At 46.5% G+C, this 20,810-nt stretch overlaps 1 protein-coding gene across 1 annotated transcript in view; it reads right to left on the bottom strand.

Annotated features, from left to right (window-relative positions):
* Positions 1 to 606: 606 nt before the first annotated feature.
* Positions 607 to 20,810, bottom strand: part of TRPC4 (transient receptor potential cation channel subfamily C member 4) — a 178,486-nt gene continuing 158,282 nt past the window's right edge. Inside the window, exons 7-10 of the mRNA XM_036250161.1 lie at positions 19,614 to 19,808; positions 4,862 to 4,903; positions 4,665 to 4,754; positions 607 to 1,326 (exon numbers count right to left, since the gene is read on the bottom strand). Coding sequence (XP_036106054.1) covers positions 607 to 1,326; positions 4,665 to 4,754; positions 4,862 to 4,903; positions 19,614 to 19,808 — 1,047 coding nt within the window. The remainder of the gene's footprint in view (positions 1,327 to 4,664; positions 4,755 to 4,861; positions 4,904 to 19,613; positions 19,809 to 20,810) is intronic.

The following is a 20,810-nucleotide window of genomic DNA, read 5'->3' as shown; positions in this document are numbered from 1 at the left end:
CCCTCCTGCTCTATCTGAACAAAAAATGGAAAAATGTCCTCGGGTGAGGAAAAAAAAAAAAGTATCTATCCTAGGTGTCAACTATCCCACGAAGTTGAATTAGTTGTCACCGGAAAAGACAGCTGCAAATCCCCTGTGACTGCAACAGGACCAGATACAAGGTGAGCTTCTTTATTAAAACGACAGCAACCGAAAAAAAAAAAAAAAAGGGTAAAACAAATTGTGGAAGCGAAAGTGGCCACCAAACCAGGGCTTTCGGAAGCTGTTTGCATGTTACACGTTGTGATGTCGCAGTCGATCATGCCATCGCGTGGAAGTTAGCATTGGCCAATTGACTTTTTCTTTTAAAACATGTTTTTATTGGTTTTAGAGAGAGAGGACGGGAGAGAGAGAGAGAGAGGCCGCCTCCTGCAGCCCCCACCGGGGAGCAAGCCCAGCACCGGGGCCTGTGTCCTGAGCGCGGATGGAACGCGCCCTCTTGGTGCAGGGTCGATGCTCAGCCCGGAGCCACACCAGCGGGGCTGCTAATTTACTCTTAAAATCTCCCCACAACCCAGAACAATGCGGGAAAAGTATATGTGGAGGCGAATGCTTGTCCCTTCAATGTCACAATCGCGTGGTCACGTCCCCCTCGTGGGCGGCGGCGCTGGGGAGGGAGGCGGCGTGGTCCGCACGCGCGTCCTCGCCCCTCGCGCGCTTCCCTTTGGGCACGATGGGCACCGCGTCCCCCGCCACCCCCGTCTCTGCCTCGGAGGGACACATTCTCTGGGCCACCGGCACCCCCAGGCTGTCGGGATTCCGCTCCCGGCGGTCCACCAGGACGCACTGTTCGCTGAGCCCCGGGATGCCCAGGTCGGCCCTGGAGGCCAAGGCGCGCGGCTCCAGCGGCGCGGGCCTGTCCAGCGCCCCTTCGGCCTGTCGACCGGCGACCTCCCCCGAGACGGAGAAGACGTGGTTCGCGCCCGGCTCGGCGGCCTTGGGCCGGGCGCGCCGGTGGAACAGCCCGAGGTTCCGGACGTCGGCCGCGGGCGCCTTCCGGGGCCGCTCGCGTGGGCGCGCGGGCGCCGCCAGGGCCGAGCCGTTGCTGAGGCCGTGTCTGTCCGCCGCGATCGCGGCCGAGCGCGGGTGGATCAGCGTGGTCAGGTCGAAGAGGCTGAAGTTCTTCCTCCGGTCCCGGCCGCCGCCTTCGCTGTCGCCCTTGGCCGCCGGGTGCGCCGAGGGGCCGGGGTCCTGCGCGGGGGGCGCGGCCTGCACCCCGGGCAGCTGGGCCCCTCTCAGCAAGCCCAGCACCTCGAAGCGGAAGCTCGAGATGTCCTGCTTCAGCTCCTGAGGGGGATGTAAACGGGGAGATTAGTGTCTGACTCAGGGAAACGTGAGGAAACACCATTTGCTTGTTTCCTAAGCGGGTTGCGGTGTCTTCATTCACTTTTATTTTCTTTGTCTTTATTGATTTTAGAGAGAGAGGAAGGGAGAGGGAGAGAGAGAGAGAAACATTATGATGGGCCCCCTCCTGCACGCCCCCCACTGGGGACCAGCCCACACCCTGGGCAGGTGCCCTGACCGGGACTCGAACCCGCGACCTCTTGGTGCAGGGTCGACGCTCAGCCACTGAGCCGCACCGCCAGGCCCCTCTGCTGGGCTTCTGTCTAGAACTGCGTTTCCTTCCTGGTGCCTGTGTCACTGTGACCTGCACTTGTCTCCCCTTCAAGCTCCGCCGTGGTCAGGAGACTTCCCAGGTTCACTGGGCAGAGACATCACTGCCTCGTGGAGAACATGGGTTTTGGGGGGAACTGCATTTCAAATACTTCCCCTTCGAGTATTCATTTGCTTTCGAATCACCCCCTACTCGCACGGGTACATGCTGTAGGGAACTCAAGACGGGCATCTGTGGCCGTGCAAAGGGACGTGTGTAACAAAGCAACTGAAGTGAGGCCTGTCCCTCAGCATCGGCCGCACTCTCCCAGAAGCTGATGTGACCAAGCGTCTGAGCCACTCCCTGAATCTTGCAACTGCGTCACCCAGTCCGACAGCATTTCTGAGGTTCATCCTATTCCTTCTCTTTTGGATTCTCAGCGCTGTCCTGACGGTGGGCTCTGAGGGGGCCCCGCCCCACCCTGTCCCCAGAGCACCACGGATCATCTCATCCCGCAGTTTGCACGCCGTGCCCACAAAGAACATTCTGGATGCCAACCAACTTTCCGCATGCTTCAGTTCTCCAGATGGAGGTTGTGCCGTCTCAGCGAACCAGCTGCTCACCTTTGTTCTCTGTCAGACTTTCTGCTTTTCGGGGTTGACAGTCTCCTGAAGGGTTTCGTTTGCTTGCCTATGAGATTGTGTTGACTTCATCCATTCTCCCCAAATATGGGAGAACTCAGGCAGAATAACATGCTATGAGCATGTATATGTACATATACATGTATGTTTATATATATGCATACATTCATATATATGCATGTTTATATATGTGCATGTTTATAGATGTGCATATGTTTATAGATGTGCATATGTTTATATGTGTGCATATGTTTATATATATGCATATGTTTATAGATGTGCATATGTTTATAGATGTGCATATGTTTATAGATGTGCATATGTTTATAGATGTGCACGTTTATAGATGTGCATATGTTTATAGATGTGCATATGTTTATAGATGTGCATATGTTTATATGTGTGCATATGTTTATATATATGCATATGTTTATATATGCATACATTCATATATATGCATGTTTATATATGTGCATGTTTATAGATGTGCATATGTTTATAGATGTGCATACGTTTATAGATGTGCATACGTTTATAGATGTGCATACGTTTATAGATGTGCATACGTTTATAGATGTGCATATGTTTATAGATGTGCACGTTTATAGATGTGCATATGTTTATAGATGTGCATATGTTTATAGATGTGCATATGTTTATAGATGTGCACGTTTATAGATGTGCATATGTTTATAGATGTGCATATGTTTATAGATGTGCATACGTTTATAGATGTGCATACGTTTATAGATGTGCATACGTTTATAGATGTGCATATGTTTATAGATGTGCACGTTTATAGATGTGCATACGTTTATAGATGTGCATACGTTTATAGATGTGCATACGTTTATAGATGTGCACGTTTATAGATGTGCATATGTTTATAGATGTGCATACGTTTATAGATGTGCATACGTTTATAGATGTGCATACGTTTATAGATGTGCACGTTTATAGATGTGCATACGTTTATAGATGTGCATACGTTTATAGATGTGCATACGTTTATAGATGTGCACGTTTATAGATGTGCATATGTTTATAGATGTGCATATGTTTATAGATGTGCATATGTTTATAGATGTGCATATGTTTATAGATGTGCACGTTTATAGATGTGCATACGTTTATAGATGTGCATACGTTTATAGATGTGCATACGTTTATAGATGTGCATACGTTTATAGATGTGCACGTTTATAGATGTGCATATGTTTATAGATGTGCATATGTTTATAGATGTGCATATGTTTATAGATGTGCATATGTTTATAGATGTGCATACGTTTATAGATGTGCATACGTTTATAGATGTGCATACGTTTATAGATGTGCACGTTTATAGATGTGCATATGTTTATAGATGTGCATATGTTTATAGATGTGCATATGTTTATAGATGTGCATATGTTTATAGATGTGCACGTTTATAGATGTGCATATGTTTATAGATGTGCACATGTTTATAGATGTGCACGTTTATAGATGTGCATATGTTTATAGATGTGCATATGTTTATAGATGTGCATATGTTTATAGATGTGCATATGTTTATAGATGTGCATATGTTTATATGTGTGCATATGTTTATATATGTGCATATGTTTATATATGTGTATATGTTTATATTTATTTATATACTTCATGTATTTCACCAAGTCCTCTGATACAATACAAAGAACACTCAGGGAGAAGCACTAGGTGCATAGGTTACAATTGAGCTCAAGCCTAAAATGTTCTGACACCAAAGCAGGCAAAGCACAAACGAGGTCTTTGTTATCGTTTTATCATGTTGGTCACTCAGTGTGTCAGGGTTAGGAAGGAGGCAGAGAGAAGTGTCCAGGACTGTTGGGAGAGGCAGGTCGGAATGCCCCGGCTCTAGGTCCCCTCTGCCCACACATCAGCCCCCTGGACGGGTCAGGTTAAGGATGTTTGAAGACGACGCATTGTGAGAAGAAACGTCATCACTTTGTGGGACAATTCAATGCTGCTTCCATTCAGAACATCAGAAGACACACCGTCTTGCTGGGACACACGGCTGTGTATCCAGTTCTGATTTTCTTTTCTTTCTTTTTTTTTTTTGCAGATCAATGCAGGATATTTCTCCATTGATTTTTAGATAGAATGGAAGGGAGGGAGGGACAGAGAGACATGGATTGGTTGCCTCCCGGGTGACCCCGACCCGGCCAGGGATGGAACCTGCAACCTAGGTACGTGCCCTTGACCCAAATCCTAAGCTCGAGCCTGCGACCCTTCAGGCCACGGCTGTTGCTAACCACCGAGCACCCCAGCCAGGGCCAGTCCTGATCTGCAGTGCGCGGTGCCGGGTCCCGTGCTGTGCGGAGTCTGCCTCTCGGTACCTTCGTCATGAAAATGAAAACAGTCACCTTGAAGTTATCCTCTGTCAGACCCTCCTCGGTCTTGGCGTCTCTGATCATGGCAGCCACATAGCGCTTCACCAGGTTCCTCATGACCTCCTGGGGGTGAGACAGCACAGTCGGCGCATCAGCACGCCTCCTTCTCTAGTGCTGGGGCTGCACTGTCTTTTCATGCAATTGCAAGAGGTAGTAGGGGAGCAACTCACTTGGTACTGGTGGTGTCTCCTCAAGTTGTCAGCCGCTCGCCGCTGAAAAGGAAAAGGGTGTTGACTGTTCAGTTGTTTGGAGGCATTACCGTCCTAGAAAACAGCTCATCTGTTCTTTTAATCACGAGCAATTGTGTCCTCATTCCTTCAAAGTGGCAAGTTAACTGGACAGTGCAAAATACTGAGAAAGTGCTTTGCATGGATCGGAAGAATGAGTGAAACCAAAACAGGAAAGTGCAAAGTTATAATCTGTGTGGCACTCGATATATCAAGTAAGTTAGAAATAACGGAAATATTGCTTTTCTAATATAAGGTGGTGGGGAGTTAGGTCATTACAGTGGGCACGTACCCTGAATTACTTGAAATGATGCTAAGAGAAACAGAGGGGCGACATCAAATAAGAAATAGAAGAAATACCAAGTAAAACTAAACATTCGATAGAATAAAAGCTAGTCTTATTATGATATAAAGGTCTTCCTAAATACCATCATAGCCAGATTAAGTATTTAACCATGACCTCTAACATGTAACCGGAAACATTGTTACACAATACACACTGAGTTTCAATGCCCTACGAACATAAGAATGGATGCAGTTAATCACCTTCCGAATATTTTTTACAAATGAATGCAATAAACTCACCGAAGGGTGATTCCTAAACTATGCAGCTCAGATAGTCCTCATGTCTATTTAATATCTCCTCTGAGCAGACAGCATTGATTCTTACCTAACTGACCGTGACTATTGTATCTACTTGATTTCTACTCTTCTGTTTTCCTGGAGGTAGGTGGTGTGATGTCGAAGACAGCGACTTGGGCGTCACACCTGGGCTTGAAGTCGCCTGAGCCTGAGCAAGGTGATGATCTCTGAGGCCCTCTGCCTGCCCGTGTTTTATTTTGCAGAGTGAAGATAAAGCCCCTGGGTGATTTTGAAGGTTAAACGAGACAACAGCTTTAACGCCTCTATCACTAACCAAGGTCCGTTCCCATCATCTTCATTTTTGCCCCTGATTAGTGACATGACTTCATAGTTTTCAAGAAATATCCTTGAACCAAACATGGGTGGTCAGTTCGACACACATTAGGATGACCTGTGAGGATGGAAAAGGACACACGTAGGCGTCATCGTCTTTCCGCCGCACCCGCCAGGACACGGCGGGCGTCTCCTACCTGAGGAATATCCTCTCCAGCTGCGGTTTGAAAGTACGAAATGTGCGTTTAAGTAACAGGGCGGGGGATGACTCCAGGAACCCTGGGTAGATTTAACACATTTCTGTAGGCAGTCATTTCTTTTCATTAAAACTTTATTATTATTTTTTAATGTTTCAGAGCAAAATTAAGAGGAAAGGGCAGAGATTCCCTATATCCCTCCACCATCGACATCCCCGCCAGAGGTTACCCTGGTCACATCGATGAACCTTCACAGACACAGGATAGCCAGCCACCAGGTCCGAAGTTTACAGATGGTTCGCCCTGAGTGCTGTCCACGCCATGGGTGTGAACAAGCGTGCACTGGAACGGCATGATCTCTGGGGTACCACCCGTCCCCCATCCCGACCTCTGTAAACCTTTCACATTTTTACTGTCTTTTCTAGACGATCGCACAGTAAGTTGCCTGTTCAGACGGCTTCCTTTACGTAGTGATATTCATCTACGGTTCCTCCAAGTCTTCTCATGCGTCGATGATTCGTTTCTTTTCGGTTCTGGATGAGACCCCTTTGTCTGGATGCACCACCGTTGGTTTAACCACCCACCTAGATTGTAGGGCAAGATTATTTAGTTTTGTCAAAACCCACCGAGCGTCCTGCCAAGTGCCCGCACCATGTTGGGTTCCCACCAGCAACGAAGTGCGGCGCCCGTGGTTCCGCAGGCCGGCGTTTGGGGGGGTCCGGACGCCTTCTGAACATCTCGACCTGATCCTGGGTGTTTGCTATGACCTCCGTGAGTTTTCCTTGCGAGTTTCTGTATCGTGAATCTTAGCTCGCCGGGCCAGTTTATTTATTTATATCTGGATATAAATAAAGTAAGCGATGACTTCATGATCATGGCGGTGGGCGGACAGAAACCAGAGGTGAATGACACACAATCTTTGGCCATGAAGCGTCTGATAGTCTAGCAGACAGAAGGTTGCAGACACGCATGTCCGGATGAGGCCAACTGTGGAAGAAAGCAAGGTCAGGACTATGAGCTTGTTCCTTGAGCACAGAGAAGGAAGAACTTCTCTAGGGACGAGGACGGACTCAGTGATGGCCTTCGGACGGGGGATTTCAGGTTGGACATGGAGTCTCCCAGGGTTGTGACCCGCTGAGCTGCACAGTTGTGGAAGCTTGGAGCAGGGGGAGCAAATATACGGACACTGGAGACCGAGGGCCACACGCTGGGAATGTCCACCCCAGCTGAACTCTGACAACCACCATATAGATCAGATTCTATTGGGAAGTTAGCATTGGTTCTCGAGGGAGAAGTTTAAAAAATTTTTTTTTTCTTTTATTGATTTTAGAGAGAGAGGAAGGGAGAGGGAGAGAGAGATGGCAACATCGATGAGAGAGAACATCGACTGGCCGCCTCCTGCACGCCCCCCACTGGGGATCAGGCCCACAACCTGGGCATGTGCCCTGACCGGGAATCAAACTGGCGACCTCTTGGTGCAGGGTCGATGCTCAACCACTGAGCCACACCGGCTGGGTGACATCACTAAATATTATATACTAGGACTACCACCAACAGTACCTACTAGTATGTTTGCAACACTTTTTAGGTAAAATCAGTGGGGCTTCAGAGAGATTTGCTCTCATAAGAGACAGCATCACCGCAACTTACATTTGTTACTAGAAACAACCAAGAACAGAATCGACCAATTCGTGTTTATTAAAGTAACGTGATGCAGGATATTTCTTTAAAAATTTCCTAGGTGGGGAAGGGGTATTTATTTTTTTCAAGCCATTCACAGGCTAAAGTTTGACTGCGGAAGCCATCGGCAACGGTTAGGTGTTCTGCATCTTTCTAAAAATAAGAAACGAGAATCCTAGCACGCAGACCTCGGTTAGAATTTCTCCACGGATGAGTGGAGGTTTGCCATGTCACTGAGAAGCCCGTGGCGTTGCATTCTGCAGCTTTTTAAAAATAATTAGTGGGTTGTCACGTATGTTTAAGACAAACATCCTTCCTTCACCTGGGGTCTAGGAAGAACATTCAGAGGACGCAGTGCCCTGCAGGTGGCAGGTTTCTGCGTGGATTATACCCGAATTCCAGGAGGGTGCGCACCTGGCAGGGTGACTCAGGTTCCTCCTGAATTCCTAGGACAAGACAAAGGCAGTGTCTGAATCACCGAGCTCATGATAAAGGCATTTGCCAGCTGGGGAGGAACCTCTGTCGCTGGGAGGAAATTCTGCATTTTCACAGACGTGTCCGGTTGCGCTAGAGGAGGAGGGTTTCAGCTCCCAGAGGAAGGCTGTGGGCAGGCGGCTGTGACCTTTCTGTCCCCAGGTCCGCCCTGTGGGTGTTGGGCCTTCTTCACACAGCTGGGTCCCTGCAGACCTACCTCACTGTCTTTTCTCTCCTTTCCACTGAGACCCGTGAATTATGCCTTTTATTCTTTGCCGTGCTCCGTGAGTCCCCTCAGGCTGCCCCTCGCTGTGTTCTTCTCTCTTTCAAAATCAGTGAGAATCTGAGGGGCCTTCCGGGGTGTGATCTCTTTTCTGAAAGCCGCCGTTTGGCTCCTTCACAGGTGGCCCATCGCTCTCTGTAAACACACTTTCTCAGCACAGAACAGGGAGCGAAATAAAACGCTTCCTGTGGCTTTCGTTTAAAACGGAGTCTTCGGGACCTTGAGACACCAAGACCCTCCAGCCGTCGGTGCCTCTGTGTCCCCAGCCGGGAATTTAAGACAATTTCAGGAGAAGGCCCGCCAGCAAACCTGGAGGCTGCAAGTTGGACAGCGAGTTGCTCACAGACGGACGGACGGCGTCAGGTCTGTGAGCACCAGGCCTGCAGCAGGTGCTGAGGCTGAAGGGACCGGCCAGGGTGGTAACTTAGCAGGATTAATGCTGTGTCCCCCCTCAAGGCAGGTGGTGCTAACCCAGCCAAGGTCCCTGCGACTGGGCATTTCTGCGGCGACTCCTCAGGCAGGGAGACTCCACTTGTCGTCCCAGAGCCTGGGGTGCTGCCTGACCCGAGCAGGACGGTGTCAGGATGCTCACGGGTGCCCCAGAGAACACGAGGCAGTGGGAAACATTGCATTAAAGAGTGAAAATCATTTTTAGTGACACTCTGAAGCGTCCTCCTAGTGCACTTCTCAGCCCACTGACCTGTGACGTCAGCCTGCGTTGGGACTCAGTCCGTGGCCTTGAACCTTCTCATTTCGAGACGGAGCCAGGACGGCTGTGGGCAGCTGGAAGCGACACCCCCCCGCTCCCAGCGCCGACAGGGATGCACAAGTCCATTGTAGAGACGTCTGTCTGAATAGCCCACTGAAGGCTTGCGGAACGGAATGATTATGACCAGGAGTCTACAGAGGAGCCGCACAGAGATTGAGAAGGACCGAATCCCGGGGGGCTGGCTCCATACACCCCCACGCGGGGATGAGAACCCAGAAGGGTAGCTCGCCTCCTAAGGTGCATCTCAACCTCATGCTGGGATCCCCAACCCACTGCAGCACAGCGGGAAGTCTGCATAACATCTGGCTATAAAAATAGTGGGGGTTCTGTCCTCCAGGAGAGGGGAGCCTGCTAGAAATCCCCCTGATCTCGTAAAGCAGGAATGGGGGCTTTTTTCCCCCCACCAAGGGCCATTTGGATACTTATAACATCGTCCGTGGGCCACACAAAGTTATCAGCTTAATTAGCCTGCAATATTTGGTCAAACACTGAATTAGCTCACCCCCAGTGTGAGGGCTGCTGCTTTTTGGTGAGGCTGTGACGTCAGCTGGTGTTCCAGGTTTGCGGGGGGGTGGGAGGGTGGGGGGTCAGCCTGGAGCCCAGTGGACTCTTCGATGGTGAGTGTTGAGAAGAACTGCTCGCAGCAGTAAGTTGTCCCGAACACAGATGCCTGTTGCGGTGCCTGTCTCCTCCAGGTGGAGATTCATCGTCGCTTACATGACGTCCACAGGACTCAGGCGGTGGGGGGTGGACCAGCTCTCGGCTCAGCATCGCTCTGCGGCCGCAGGATTTCCTGCCGTAGGTCATCAGGCACGTCAGCGGCTCCCACACTGAGCAGTGCAGCAAAGATGTTCACTTCCATCTGTTCACTGTCACGTCCTTGAATCTTCATTAAATGTCTCAATCAGTTTTGCACATTCACCAGTGTAGTCAAGTGTCGTAGAAGGATTTGTCCTTCCAGAGTGGGGAAACGCACTGTGTTATTCCTTTCGAGTTGCACTTTCCACAGCCTTCATTCACCTCCAGATGGTTTCACGTTTGAAAACATGGGGCTGAGAAGCTGGTTGGGCCCTGCAGCTTGACGTTCAGCTCTGAGGGGTGCCTGGCCATGTCCACCACGAGCGCTACGTCACACAGCCACCTGCTGTCACTGAGTTCCCTGACAGGTTTCCCTTCCTCTCCATAAACTGCTTGACTTCATCCCGCAGTTTGTAAAACCTCCTGAGCGTGTTCCCGGGACTCAGCCACCGCACTTCACAGTGATGAACAAGCTCAAAGTGCTCAGGGTCAAGGTCATTCAGTAACTCCTCAAACTGGCGGCTGTTAAACCCTCTGCTTTTGACAAAATGTGTGCAGGTCACTACTGTTGACATCACATTGTTGAGCCGCAATGACTGTGCACAGAGACTGTCTTGGTGTAGGATGTGGTGACATCTAATTAAGTCACTGGGATCGAGACTGAGATGATTCAGTTTTTTCTTGACAAATGCGATGAACCCTCTTTGTGAGCCAACATGGCTCGGGCTCCGTCTGTAGGAAGGCCATGTAACTTTCATGTTAGCTCAAGTTTTCATTGACAAGACAAGTCTCTCAGGTCCTCCCTCTCGTGGTGCCATCATGGCCTCCAGGGACAGCGGTTCCTCTCGCGTGTCCAACTCTGCAGTTATCCAGGAACAAATGGCCAGTTGGGCCGTGTTTGTTACGTCCGTTTTCTCGTCACAAGGTAGATAGAGAAACTGGAAATCTACAGAATTGTTTAGTGTTTTTCAATATCCTGTGCTGAGTCAGTATCCGATTTGAGATGGTTCTGAGACAAACTAGCACTGAAACAATGTTACTGTCTGGTGCTGACAACTCCCAGCAGCCACCACGCGCTGCACAGACTCTCCCTGTGCACCAGGCTCAGCTCCTTGGCTATTAGCTCGCTCACTGCACAGCTCGTCTGGGTGACACTGTCTCTGTCACCAGGAGGCCCAGTGAAAGCCGCTGGTTGTGATTCCAACTCCTCTGAAGAGCATCAACTTTATCCAGATGCATTTGCCTTCTCAGTTCACTGAGTTTAGCAGGTTTTGAGCTGTAATGAGTCTCCACATTGGCTTTTTTTCGTTACTGCTAATGCATCACCCCAAACTATGCACACAGGTTTGCCTTTGACTTCAACCAAAAAATAAAGAAAATCCTGGTGGACATAAAAGGGAGAGATGAATGGTAATACAACTATAGCAGGAGCTCTAACCACCCCACTGACATCAAGGGACACATCTTCTAGACAAAAGATCAACAAGGACACAGTGATCGTAAATGACACTTTATACGAGATGGATGTATTGAGATTTTCAGAGTACATCACCACAAAGCAGTAGAATATACATTTGTTTTTTTCAAGTGCACATAGGACAGACTCTAGGACAGACCAAATGCTAAGGCACAAAACAAGTCTCGATAAATCCGTGAAGTCCAAAATCATATCAGGAATCTTCTTCAACCACATGACATGAAACTAGAAGTCTAGTATGAGAAAAAAAAAGAAAGAAAGAAAAAAAAAAAAACACTAAGAAACACACAAACACATGAAGTCTATATCATGTTATGGGAATGGATTAACAACAAAATCAAGGAAGAAATCAAAAGTTACCTTGAGACAAACTAAAATGAACACAAAACAACACAAAATCTGTGAAACACTATGAAAGTGCCTATCTCAAAAATTAAAAAAAATCTCAAATAATTAACCTAATCTTATATGTAAAGAAGCTAGGAAAAGAACAAGAAACAAAGTCCAAAGTGAGTAGAAGGAAGGAAAGAATAAAGATTAGACAAAATAAAGTCTAAAAAATACAAACATCCATGAAACCAAGATCCAATTCTCTGAAAAACATACACAAGAACAATAAACCTTTAACCAGACTCATCAAGAGAAAAGTAGAAAGGATCCAAACACATAAAAGCAGAAATGAAAGAGGAGAAATAATGACTAACAAGGAAATAACAAGTTTAAAAAACATTATGAGGAACTATATGTTAATAAATTGGACAGTCTAGAAGAAATGTATAAATTCCTAGAAACATACAATAATGTAAACAGAATTGAGAAGAAACAAGAAATCTGAACAGGCAGATTACAACTCATGAATCAAAGCAGTAATCAAAAGACTCCCAGGCAACTCCCAGAATCCTGGACCAAATGCCTTCACAAGAGAATTTTAGCAAACATTCAAAGAAGAATTAACACCTATTTTTCAAAAGCTATTCCAAAAAATTTAAGAGGAGGGAAGATTGTCAAGCTCATTGTATAGGCCAGCATTGTTTTCATTACAAAATCAGATAAAAACACTACAAAGAAAGAAAAGAAAGGCTAATATTCCTGATGAATATAGATGCAAAAATTCTCAGCAAAAATATTAACAAACTGAATTCAGCAATACCAAAAAATTTCGTACGCATGATCAAATGGAACTTATCCTTGGGATGTACAGTTGGTATGAGATCCACAAATTAATTAATGTGCTCCATCACATAAACAAAATGAAAGATAAAAAACATATGAACATATCAATAGACAAAGAAGAGGCATTTGACAAAATCTATCACACATTTAAGATAAAAAAAATTTCAAGTTATTGAGACTAGGAGGATCATACCTAAACATAATAAAGACAAAACTAAAGCCAACACTCAATGGACTAAAAGTAAGAGTGTTTCCCTTAAGATCACTTTCACCACTCCTATTAAACATAATACTTGAAGCCCTAGCCACAGCAATCAGACAAGAAAAAATAAAATATATCCAAACTGGAAAGAAAGAAGTAAAACTGTCATTTTTTGTAGATGACATGATACTGATTGTAGAGAACCTTAAATATTCTGCCAAACAACTACAGGAACTGATAAATAAATTCAGTAAAGTAGCAGGATACAAAATTAATGTTCAGAAAATTGGTTGCATTTTTATACACCAGTAATGAACTATGAGAAAAAGAAATGAATGCACAGCAAAATAAACCATCAACAAAATGAAAAAGGAACCCACCAAATGAAAGAACATGTTCACAAATGATTCATATCAGATAAAGGGTTACATTCCACAATATATAAATAACTTATAAAACTCAACACCAGGAAGACAATTCTATAAAAAAAAAAAAAATGGGCAAAGGACCTGAATAGACATTTCTCATAAAAGGACATACAGATGGCTAATAGACATATGAAAAAAAATGCTCAAGGTCACTAATCATCAGAGAGATGCATATTAAAAGCACAATGAGATATCACCTCACACCAATCAGAATGGCAACTACCAATAAATCAACAAACAAGAAGTGCTGGCGAGGGTGTGGAGAAAAGGGAACCCTAGTGCACTGTTGGTGGGAATGCAGACTGGTGCAGCCACAGTGGAACACAGTATGGAGTTTCCTCAAAAAATTAAAAAAAGGGAGCTGTCCTTTGACTCAGCAACCCCAATTCTGGGTGTATATCCTAAGAATCCCAAAATGCCATCAGAAAGAATATATGCACCCCTATGTTCATAGCAGCACTATTTACAATAGCTAAGATCTGGAAACAGTCCAAGTGTCCATCAATGGACGAATGGATAACAAAGCTGTGGTACATGTACACAATGGAGTACTATGCAGCTGTAAGAAAGAAAGATCTCTTATCCTTTGAGACGACATGGAGGGACCTGGAGAGTATTATGCTGAGTGAAATTAGCCAGTCAGAGAAAGACAAGAATCACATAATCTCACTTATTTGTGGAATATAATGAACAAAATAAGGTGATGAACAAAATAGACCCAGAGACATAGAAGTAGGGTTCAGACTGACCACCCTCAGAGGAGGGGGGCGGCAGAGAGGGAAGAGATAAACCAAAGAACTTATGCATGTGGACACAACCAATGGACAACAAGGCTGGTGGGTGGGCACAGGGATGGGAGGAAGGTGTCAGTAGGGGGAAAAGGAGAAACATCTGTAACAAAAATAAATTAGTTACGTTTATAAAATGTGGCATAAAGATTAGCAAGTTGGGATGAGAGCAGAAGGTAAGCCACCCTGTTCAACAAGAACTTTGAAATACAGGAAGGTAAGAAGCAGTGTAAACAGTGACAGGGTCTGCAAAAGTGGTCGAGAAAACCCAACAACTGAGTACACAGCTTGGAAGTAGTGTTGCGTGGTCAGGGAACAAGGGAAAGCACATCGTACTGGGAAACAAGGGACCAAGACCAGGGCTTTCTGTGGGTTCAGGGGACTCTGAAACACTGGACAATGTGAACACGTCCACAAGTTCTCTTTTAGAGAAAGTAGTTGAGTTAAGTCACGTCTTAGTTATATAAAGTGACTGCCACCTTTTCCTGAATGGACATGTGTATATCCCTTTGTCTTCATGCTCATACCTGTAACTATAAAGAAGATCATTCAAACTGAAGGGACTTCACAGCAAAAGCTATTACTTTTTGACATTATTTTCTCATTGGACTCCTCTATTACTATTATAATATTTTAATAAGTACTTATTGATTTATTTTTCTTTTATTGCTTTTTAGAGAGAGAAGAAGGGAGAGGGAGAGAGAAATAGAAACGTCAATAGAGAGAACATCGATTGGCCGCCTCCTGCACGCCCCCCACTGGGGATCAGGCCCACAACCTGGGCATGTGCCCTGACCCGGAATCGAACCGGCGACCTCTTGGTGCAGGGTCGACATTCAACCATTGAGCCACACCAGCCAGGGTATTTATTTATTTATTTTAACTTATCTTTATTGCTGAATGTGTTACAGATGTACCTCCCGTTTTCCCCCCTTGACCCTCTCCTTCCCACTCATGCTCCCTCCTGTCTTCCCCACACGACTGTCTGTGTCCATTGGTTGTGCACATATGCATGGAAGTTCTTTGGTTTATCTCATCCTGCCCACCCTCCCCTCTTCCCTTTGAGGTTCATCAGTCTAACAACCAATTAGTACTTCCTGATCCCTTCACCGTTTTCACCCATCCCCCCACGCCCTCCCGTCTGGCAACCAACAAAAAGTCCTCTCTATCTATGAGTCTGTTTCTGTTCTGCTTGCTCATTTTGTTTCTAGATTCAGTTGTTGATAGATACGTATTTATTGCCATTTTACTGTTCATATTTTTGTTCTTCTTCTTTGAGAAGACCTGTCAATACTTCATATAACACTGGTTTGGTGGTGAGGAACTCCTTGAATTTCTTGTCTGGGGAAATCTTTATCTGTCCCTCGATTCTAAATAACAGCTTTTCAGGACGGCGTAATCTCGGTTGTAGGTCATTTCTTTTCATCACTTTGAATATCTCTTACCACTGTTTTCTGGCTGTGAAGTTTCTTTTCAGAAATTGATTGACGGTCTTGTGGGAGCTCCTTTGATTTTATCTCTTCTCTTTAAATTCATTTTTATTTTTTAATTAATTAATTTTTGTTACAGTTGTTTCTCCTTTTCCCCCATTAACACCCTCCTCCCGATCCCGCCCCTCCCCCCATCACAGCATTGTTTTCTATGCTGTTGGTTATGCTGATGTGCATATAAATTCTGTGGTCCTTATTAGGTAACTAACTGCTTTTCTCTTGCTGCTTTTAAGTTTCTCCCTTTGTCTTCAACCTTTTGCATTTTGGTTATGGCATATCTTGGTGTGGACCTCTCTGGGTTCATCTTGTTTGAAACTCTCTGTGCTTCCTGGACTTGTAAGTCTGTTTTCTTCACCAAGTTAGGGAAGTTTTCTTTCATTATTTTTTTTCACGTAGGTTTGATTTCTTCTTCTCTCTCTTCTCCTTCTGGCACCCCCATGATGCAAATGTTAGTACATTTGAAGTTGTCTCAGAGGCTCTTTACACTATCCTCATTTTTTTGGATTCTTTGTTTTGATTGGGTGTTTTTTGCTTCTGTATATTCTAAATTGATGGTTGGCTTCTTGACTTCACCTACTCTACTATTGATTCCCTGTAAATTATTCCTTATTTCAGTTATTGCATCCTTTATTTCTGACCAGTTCTTTTTTATGCTTTTGAGGTCCTCACTAAGTTCCTTGAAATTCTCAGTAAGTTCCTTGAGCATCCTTATAAGCAGTGTTTTAAATTCTGCATCTGTTAGATTGCTTATTTCCATTTTGTTTAGTTCTTTTTGTTCTGTTCTTTCATTTGGGACATGTTTCTTTGTCTCCTCATTTTGGCAGCTTCCCTGTGTTTGTTTCTATGTATTAGACAGAGTTGCTATGTCTCCTAGGCTTCCTAGGGTGGCCTAGTGTGGTAGGTGTCCTGTTGCGTCCAGTGGCACAGACTCTCTGGTCACCCAGCTGGGCCCCCGAGGTGTACCCCTCATGTGGACTGTACACCCTTCTGTTGTAGTTGAGTCTTGATTGCTGTTGGCACATCAGCGGGAGGGGTTTACTCAGGCTGATCAGCTACAAGGTCTGGCTGTGCCCACTGACCACGGCCTCTGACTCCCTTGGAGGATCAGCTGTGCAGGGCCCACCACACAGAGCAAGACTTACTTCATCAGGGCTCTGGTACCCACTGAGTCCACTCCTTGAGTGTGTCACTTGTGGAGGTGGTTGGGTGGTGGTGTTTCAACGTGATCTGAAGCTGTCCACTGGGTGTGCGGGCTCTGGGGCAAGGTCAGCCACTGCCTGTGTTCTATCCAGGGCCACCAGACACAAGCTACTGAGTGATTTGCTGATGGCTGCTTCTTATGCTGGGCTTGGAGGTGTCCAAGCAAAGCCAAGCTGTGAACCAAGGCTGGCTGCTTCTAGTGCCAGGCCTGGGACCACCTACTGAGAGATATGGGGCTCACTGTGGCCAGATGCTGCTTGTTTGAGAGAATTTAGGAAAATCTGTAGCCGGAGCCAAGACAGGCCAAACCTATGGTAAAGCCACAGGGAACAGCGTGGGTGGGCCTGAAAGTTGGGTGGGGCGGGGCCTCAGGGAATCACCAGGGCGGGGCTACCAGTGTGAGCCAGGTTGCTGGAGTCCCAGATATGGGGGTTGTCTGCCGCCCTAGGGAAGGGCTCTGCCAGCACGTCTGCCCAGGAGAAACTGCCCCTCCAGCTCTTGCCCCAATATCAAAAAACTCATTTCTTCCCTGTAGGTCTCTGGTGCCTTTCCACTGCCTCCCCCACGCTGGAGCCTGGAGGGAACAAGTCTGAGTAAGTCCGGGCGCCGGCCCTTTAAGGAGCTGCCTGGGGCTCCAGCAGCCTCAGCCTCAGTTCCCGCTGGTTTTACAGCCAGAAGTGATGGGGATCCTCTTCCTGGCTCTGGGGCCCTGAGCGGGGTGCCTGGTGTGGAATGAGGACCCCTCAGTCCTCAGGGAGGACCTTCCCAGCCGAGGTGTCCCCTGATTTTTATCCGCCGTATGTGGGTGTGGGACCAGCCCGTCCCCTCCGCCCTCCTACCAGTCTCCATGTGGCTCCTTTAATCCCGTAGTTGTAGGACGTCCCTTCAGCTCGGGGTCAGGCGGTTCTGAAGGATGGTTCTGAAGGTTCTGTGGTTTAGTTGTCACTTTGATGTGGTTGTGGGAGGAGGCGATACCGTGTTTACCTACCCGCCATTGTTAGAAGAACATTTAAAAAAATCTTTTTTGTGGTTGTGAATCCTCACCCAAGAACATTTCGCCACTGATTTATTTTGTATTTATTTTCAGATAGAATGCAAGAGAGGGAAAGAGAGAGCGAGAAACATGAATGTGAGAGACACATCGACTGCTCGCCTCCTGCGCGGCCCCTACTGCGTTGGGGATCGAACCTGCAACCCAAGCACATGCTCTGGACCAGGAATCGAACCTCTGATGCTCTGGTCTGCAGACTGGCACTGAGCCAAACCAGTCCAGGCAACAGTAGTACCTTCTTAATTTACTCTTCCCTTATCTTACATTTTTTCTTATAAATAATATATATTATTTATTTCCAACTAAAACATAAATGTATAAACTCAAGAGCATGCAAATCAAAATATTATAGTTTCCTCCCTCTAGAAATGCAGTCTAGATGAAGGGTGAATTCATAGCATTCATTGAGTTTGATTAGCCTGGTGTTTTCCCCAAACCTTAGCCTGACAGAGACGAGTCAGGACAGAGAGTAGGGTGAGGCTGGGCAGGGAGACATGACTCACGACATTTATCTAGTTCGTCATAAATTCCCAAAGCATAAAAGTACCCCAAGGTTGGTAAAATTACCGGGGCAAGGATGGTGAAAGTAAAATTTAAAAGCTTTGCCTTCTCTGCATTGCTGGGCTTGAAAAAAATGTACTTTTATGTCTCTATATCTCTAAAATTAGATATGTCGATACAAGGTGATGTGCACAGAAAAATAATTCACAGTCCGTGAATCCTTGCCCTGCAGGAACACCCAAGTCAGTGGGAAGGTCCTTTTTGCAGCTAAGAAGTGATGGTGAGTCCAGCCAGTGTGGCTCAGAGGTCAAGTGTTGACCCTGCACCAAGAGTTCGCTGGTTCCATTCCCGGTCAGGGCACATGCCCAGGTTGTGGGCCTGATCCCCAGTGGGGGGCGTGCAGGAGGCGGCCCATCGATGTTCTCTCTCATCAATGTTTCTCTCTCTCTCCTTCTCCTTTCCACTCTGTAAAATCAATAAAGGAAAAAAAAATCTATAAAAGAAGAAAATGAAAACAAAAAAAGAGAGGAGAAATACTTCTATGACAGATAGCATAAGATAGTATTATTCATTAATAGCTTCTTAGGAATTAAATGTCTTATGACTTGAAGAAAAAGATAGGAAAATGACAAATATATTTTTATTTGGAAAGAAATCAGCCAGAATTTGGCTTCTTTGAAACCGTTCCCGGTTTAGCTTCAAGAAAACATTATTTTTGTACTGTTTAAATTGCATTTTGCATGTGACTATAATACGTTAAATATAATGTGTGCCACGTATCAGAGTAAATGTTCTTACGTCTGTATCTCCCGTGTTGGGAACACGAAGACCACCCCCAGTTTCTAGCTCTTCCAGCTCGAATCCCTCGCTCAGTTACTAGCATGTGGAACACACGTACTGATTGCCTGTTAAACCTAAATCATTACATTTATTTTGCAAGTATATTTTAAAAATAATTTTAATTTTTTTCTTTATTGATTCTTAGAGAGGGAAAGGGAGAGGGAGAGAGAGATAGAAACATCGATGAGAAAGAACATCGACTGGCCGCCTCCTGCACGCCCCCCACTGGGGATGGGCCCACAACCTGGGCATGTGCCCTGACCGGGATCCAACCGGCCACCTCTTGGTGCAGGGTCGACGCTCAACCACTGAGCCACACCGGCTGGGCCATAACATGCTCTTGAGGGACCCTATGTCAGGCACAAAGAATAATGGAGAAATATTCAGTACAAAATACAAATACATTTCAATACACAATTGTGTCCTTACCCCTATTGTTCCAAAACTTTCCGGTTTTCTTCTTATCTTTTTCTTGCACAGGTGTGTCCATATCCATTTGATCAGGTACCAGAGAGATTTGGGGCTTGGGATGACGTTGAAGGGAGTCGGCAGGGTTCCTCCTTCTTCAAAGTAGCTCATCCAGAGCTTCGTCCGAGCGAATTTCCATTCTATGTCTGCGTGGTCCTGAGAGAAAAGCACAGCACTGCAGACAGGTGTCGTAGCTGGGAGGTTAGACACAGCTCACAGGCGGCCCATCACCTGACGTGTGTGGCTCTGGGGACAGGCATTAAATTGCTCGTGAAAACACCCCGGAGAGAGTCATCTGAGCGTCTCCGATGATGGCTTCCCCTGGAAGGGATCAGAACTTCCTCGTCCCCCTTCATCCTTCTCTCTTCCCTGAAACAAAGCCCTAAAGTAATTGCACGTTAAAGAGGCTGCAGGGAGCCCTGGCCGGTCTGGCTCAGCGGTTAGAGCATCGGCCCGTGGACCAGAGGGTCCCGGGTTCGGTTCCCGCTAAGGGCACGTACCTCGGCCGCAGTTTGTCCCCGGCCCTGGTTGGGGTCGTGTGGGTGGCAGCCAGTCGATGTATCTCTCTCACATCAATGTTTCTCTCTCTCTTCCCCCCTCTCTCCCTCCCGCTCTATCTGAAGATAAATGCAAAAATGTCCTCGGGTGAGGATTAAAAAAAAGAAAAAGGAGAGACTGCAGTGATTAGTTGTGCCCTGGAGAGGAATGTTTATTTCCTGCATTGCAAGCGGACAGAGTCCAGTTTCATTCGCTTGTGGCCACAAATAGGGTTTGATGTCTTATCCAAGCTTTTGAACCCCTGCCAGTGTGAACGACCCTCGTGGGAGCTCAGAGCCCAGCCTCCCGATATTCCCAGGAAACGTGGTCTATTTCCACGCGAATCATTGCCGCTAGGCGGCAGGCACACACTCAGAAGGACGAGCCTCGGACAAATGTGCAGCAGGACTTGAGACCACCCTGAACCTTGACGTAACTCTGGCCAGAGGGCAGCAGACAGGCGATGGCCGGTGGGTGCCCCCAAGCCTGAGGTTACCCTTCATCGCCCCTCATTAACGACTCTCTTTATGTCCCTCCTGGGGGATTTGTGGTGAGTAGGGGGAGGGCGGCCAGTCTCCTCTCGAATTGGTCATACACTGAATTAAGCCAAAAATCTGGGAC

This window comes from Molossus molossus, unplaced genomic scaffold, assembly GCF_014108415.1.
Source record: "Molossus molossus isolate mMolMol1 unplaced genomic scaffold, mMolMol1.p scaffold_m16_p_9, whole genome shotgun sequence".
Classification (NCBI taxonomy): domain Eukaryota; kingdom Metazoa; phylum Chordata; class Mammalia; order Chiroptera; family Molossidae; genus Molossus; species Molossus molossus.
Note: the sequence above shows the minus strand (reverse complement) of the source record. Positions and strands in the feature narration are given on the sequence as shown.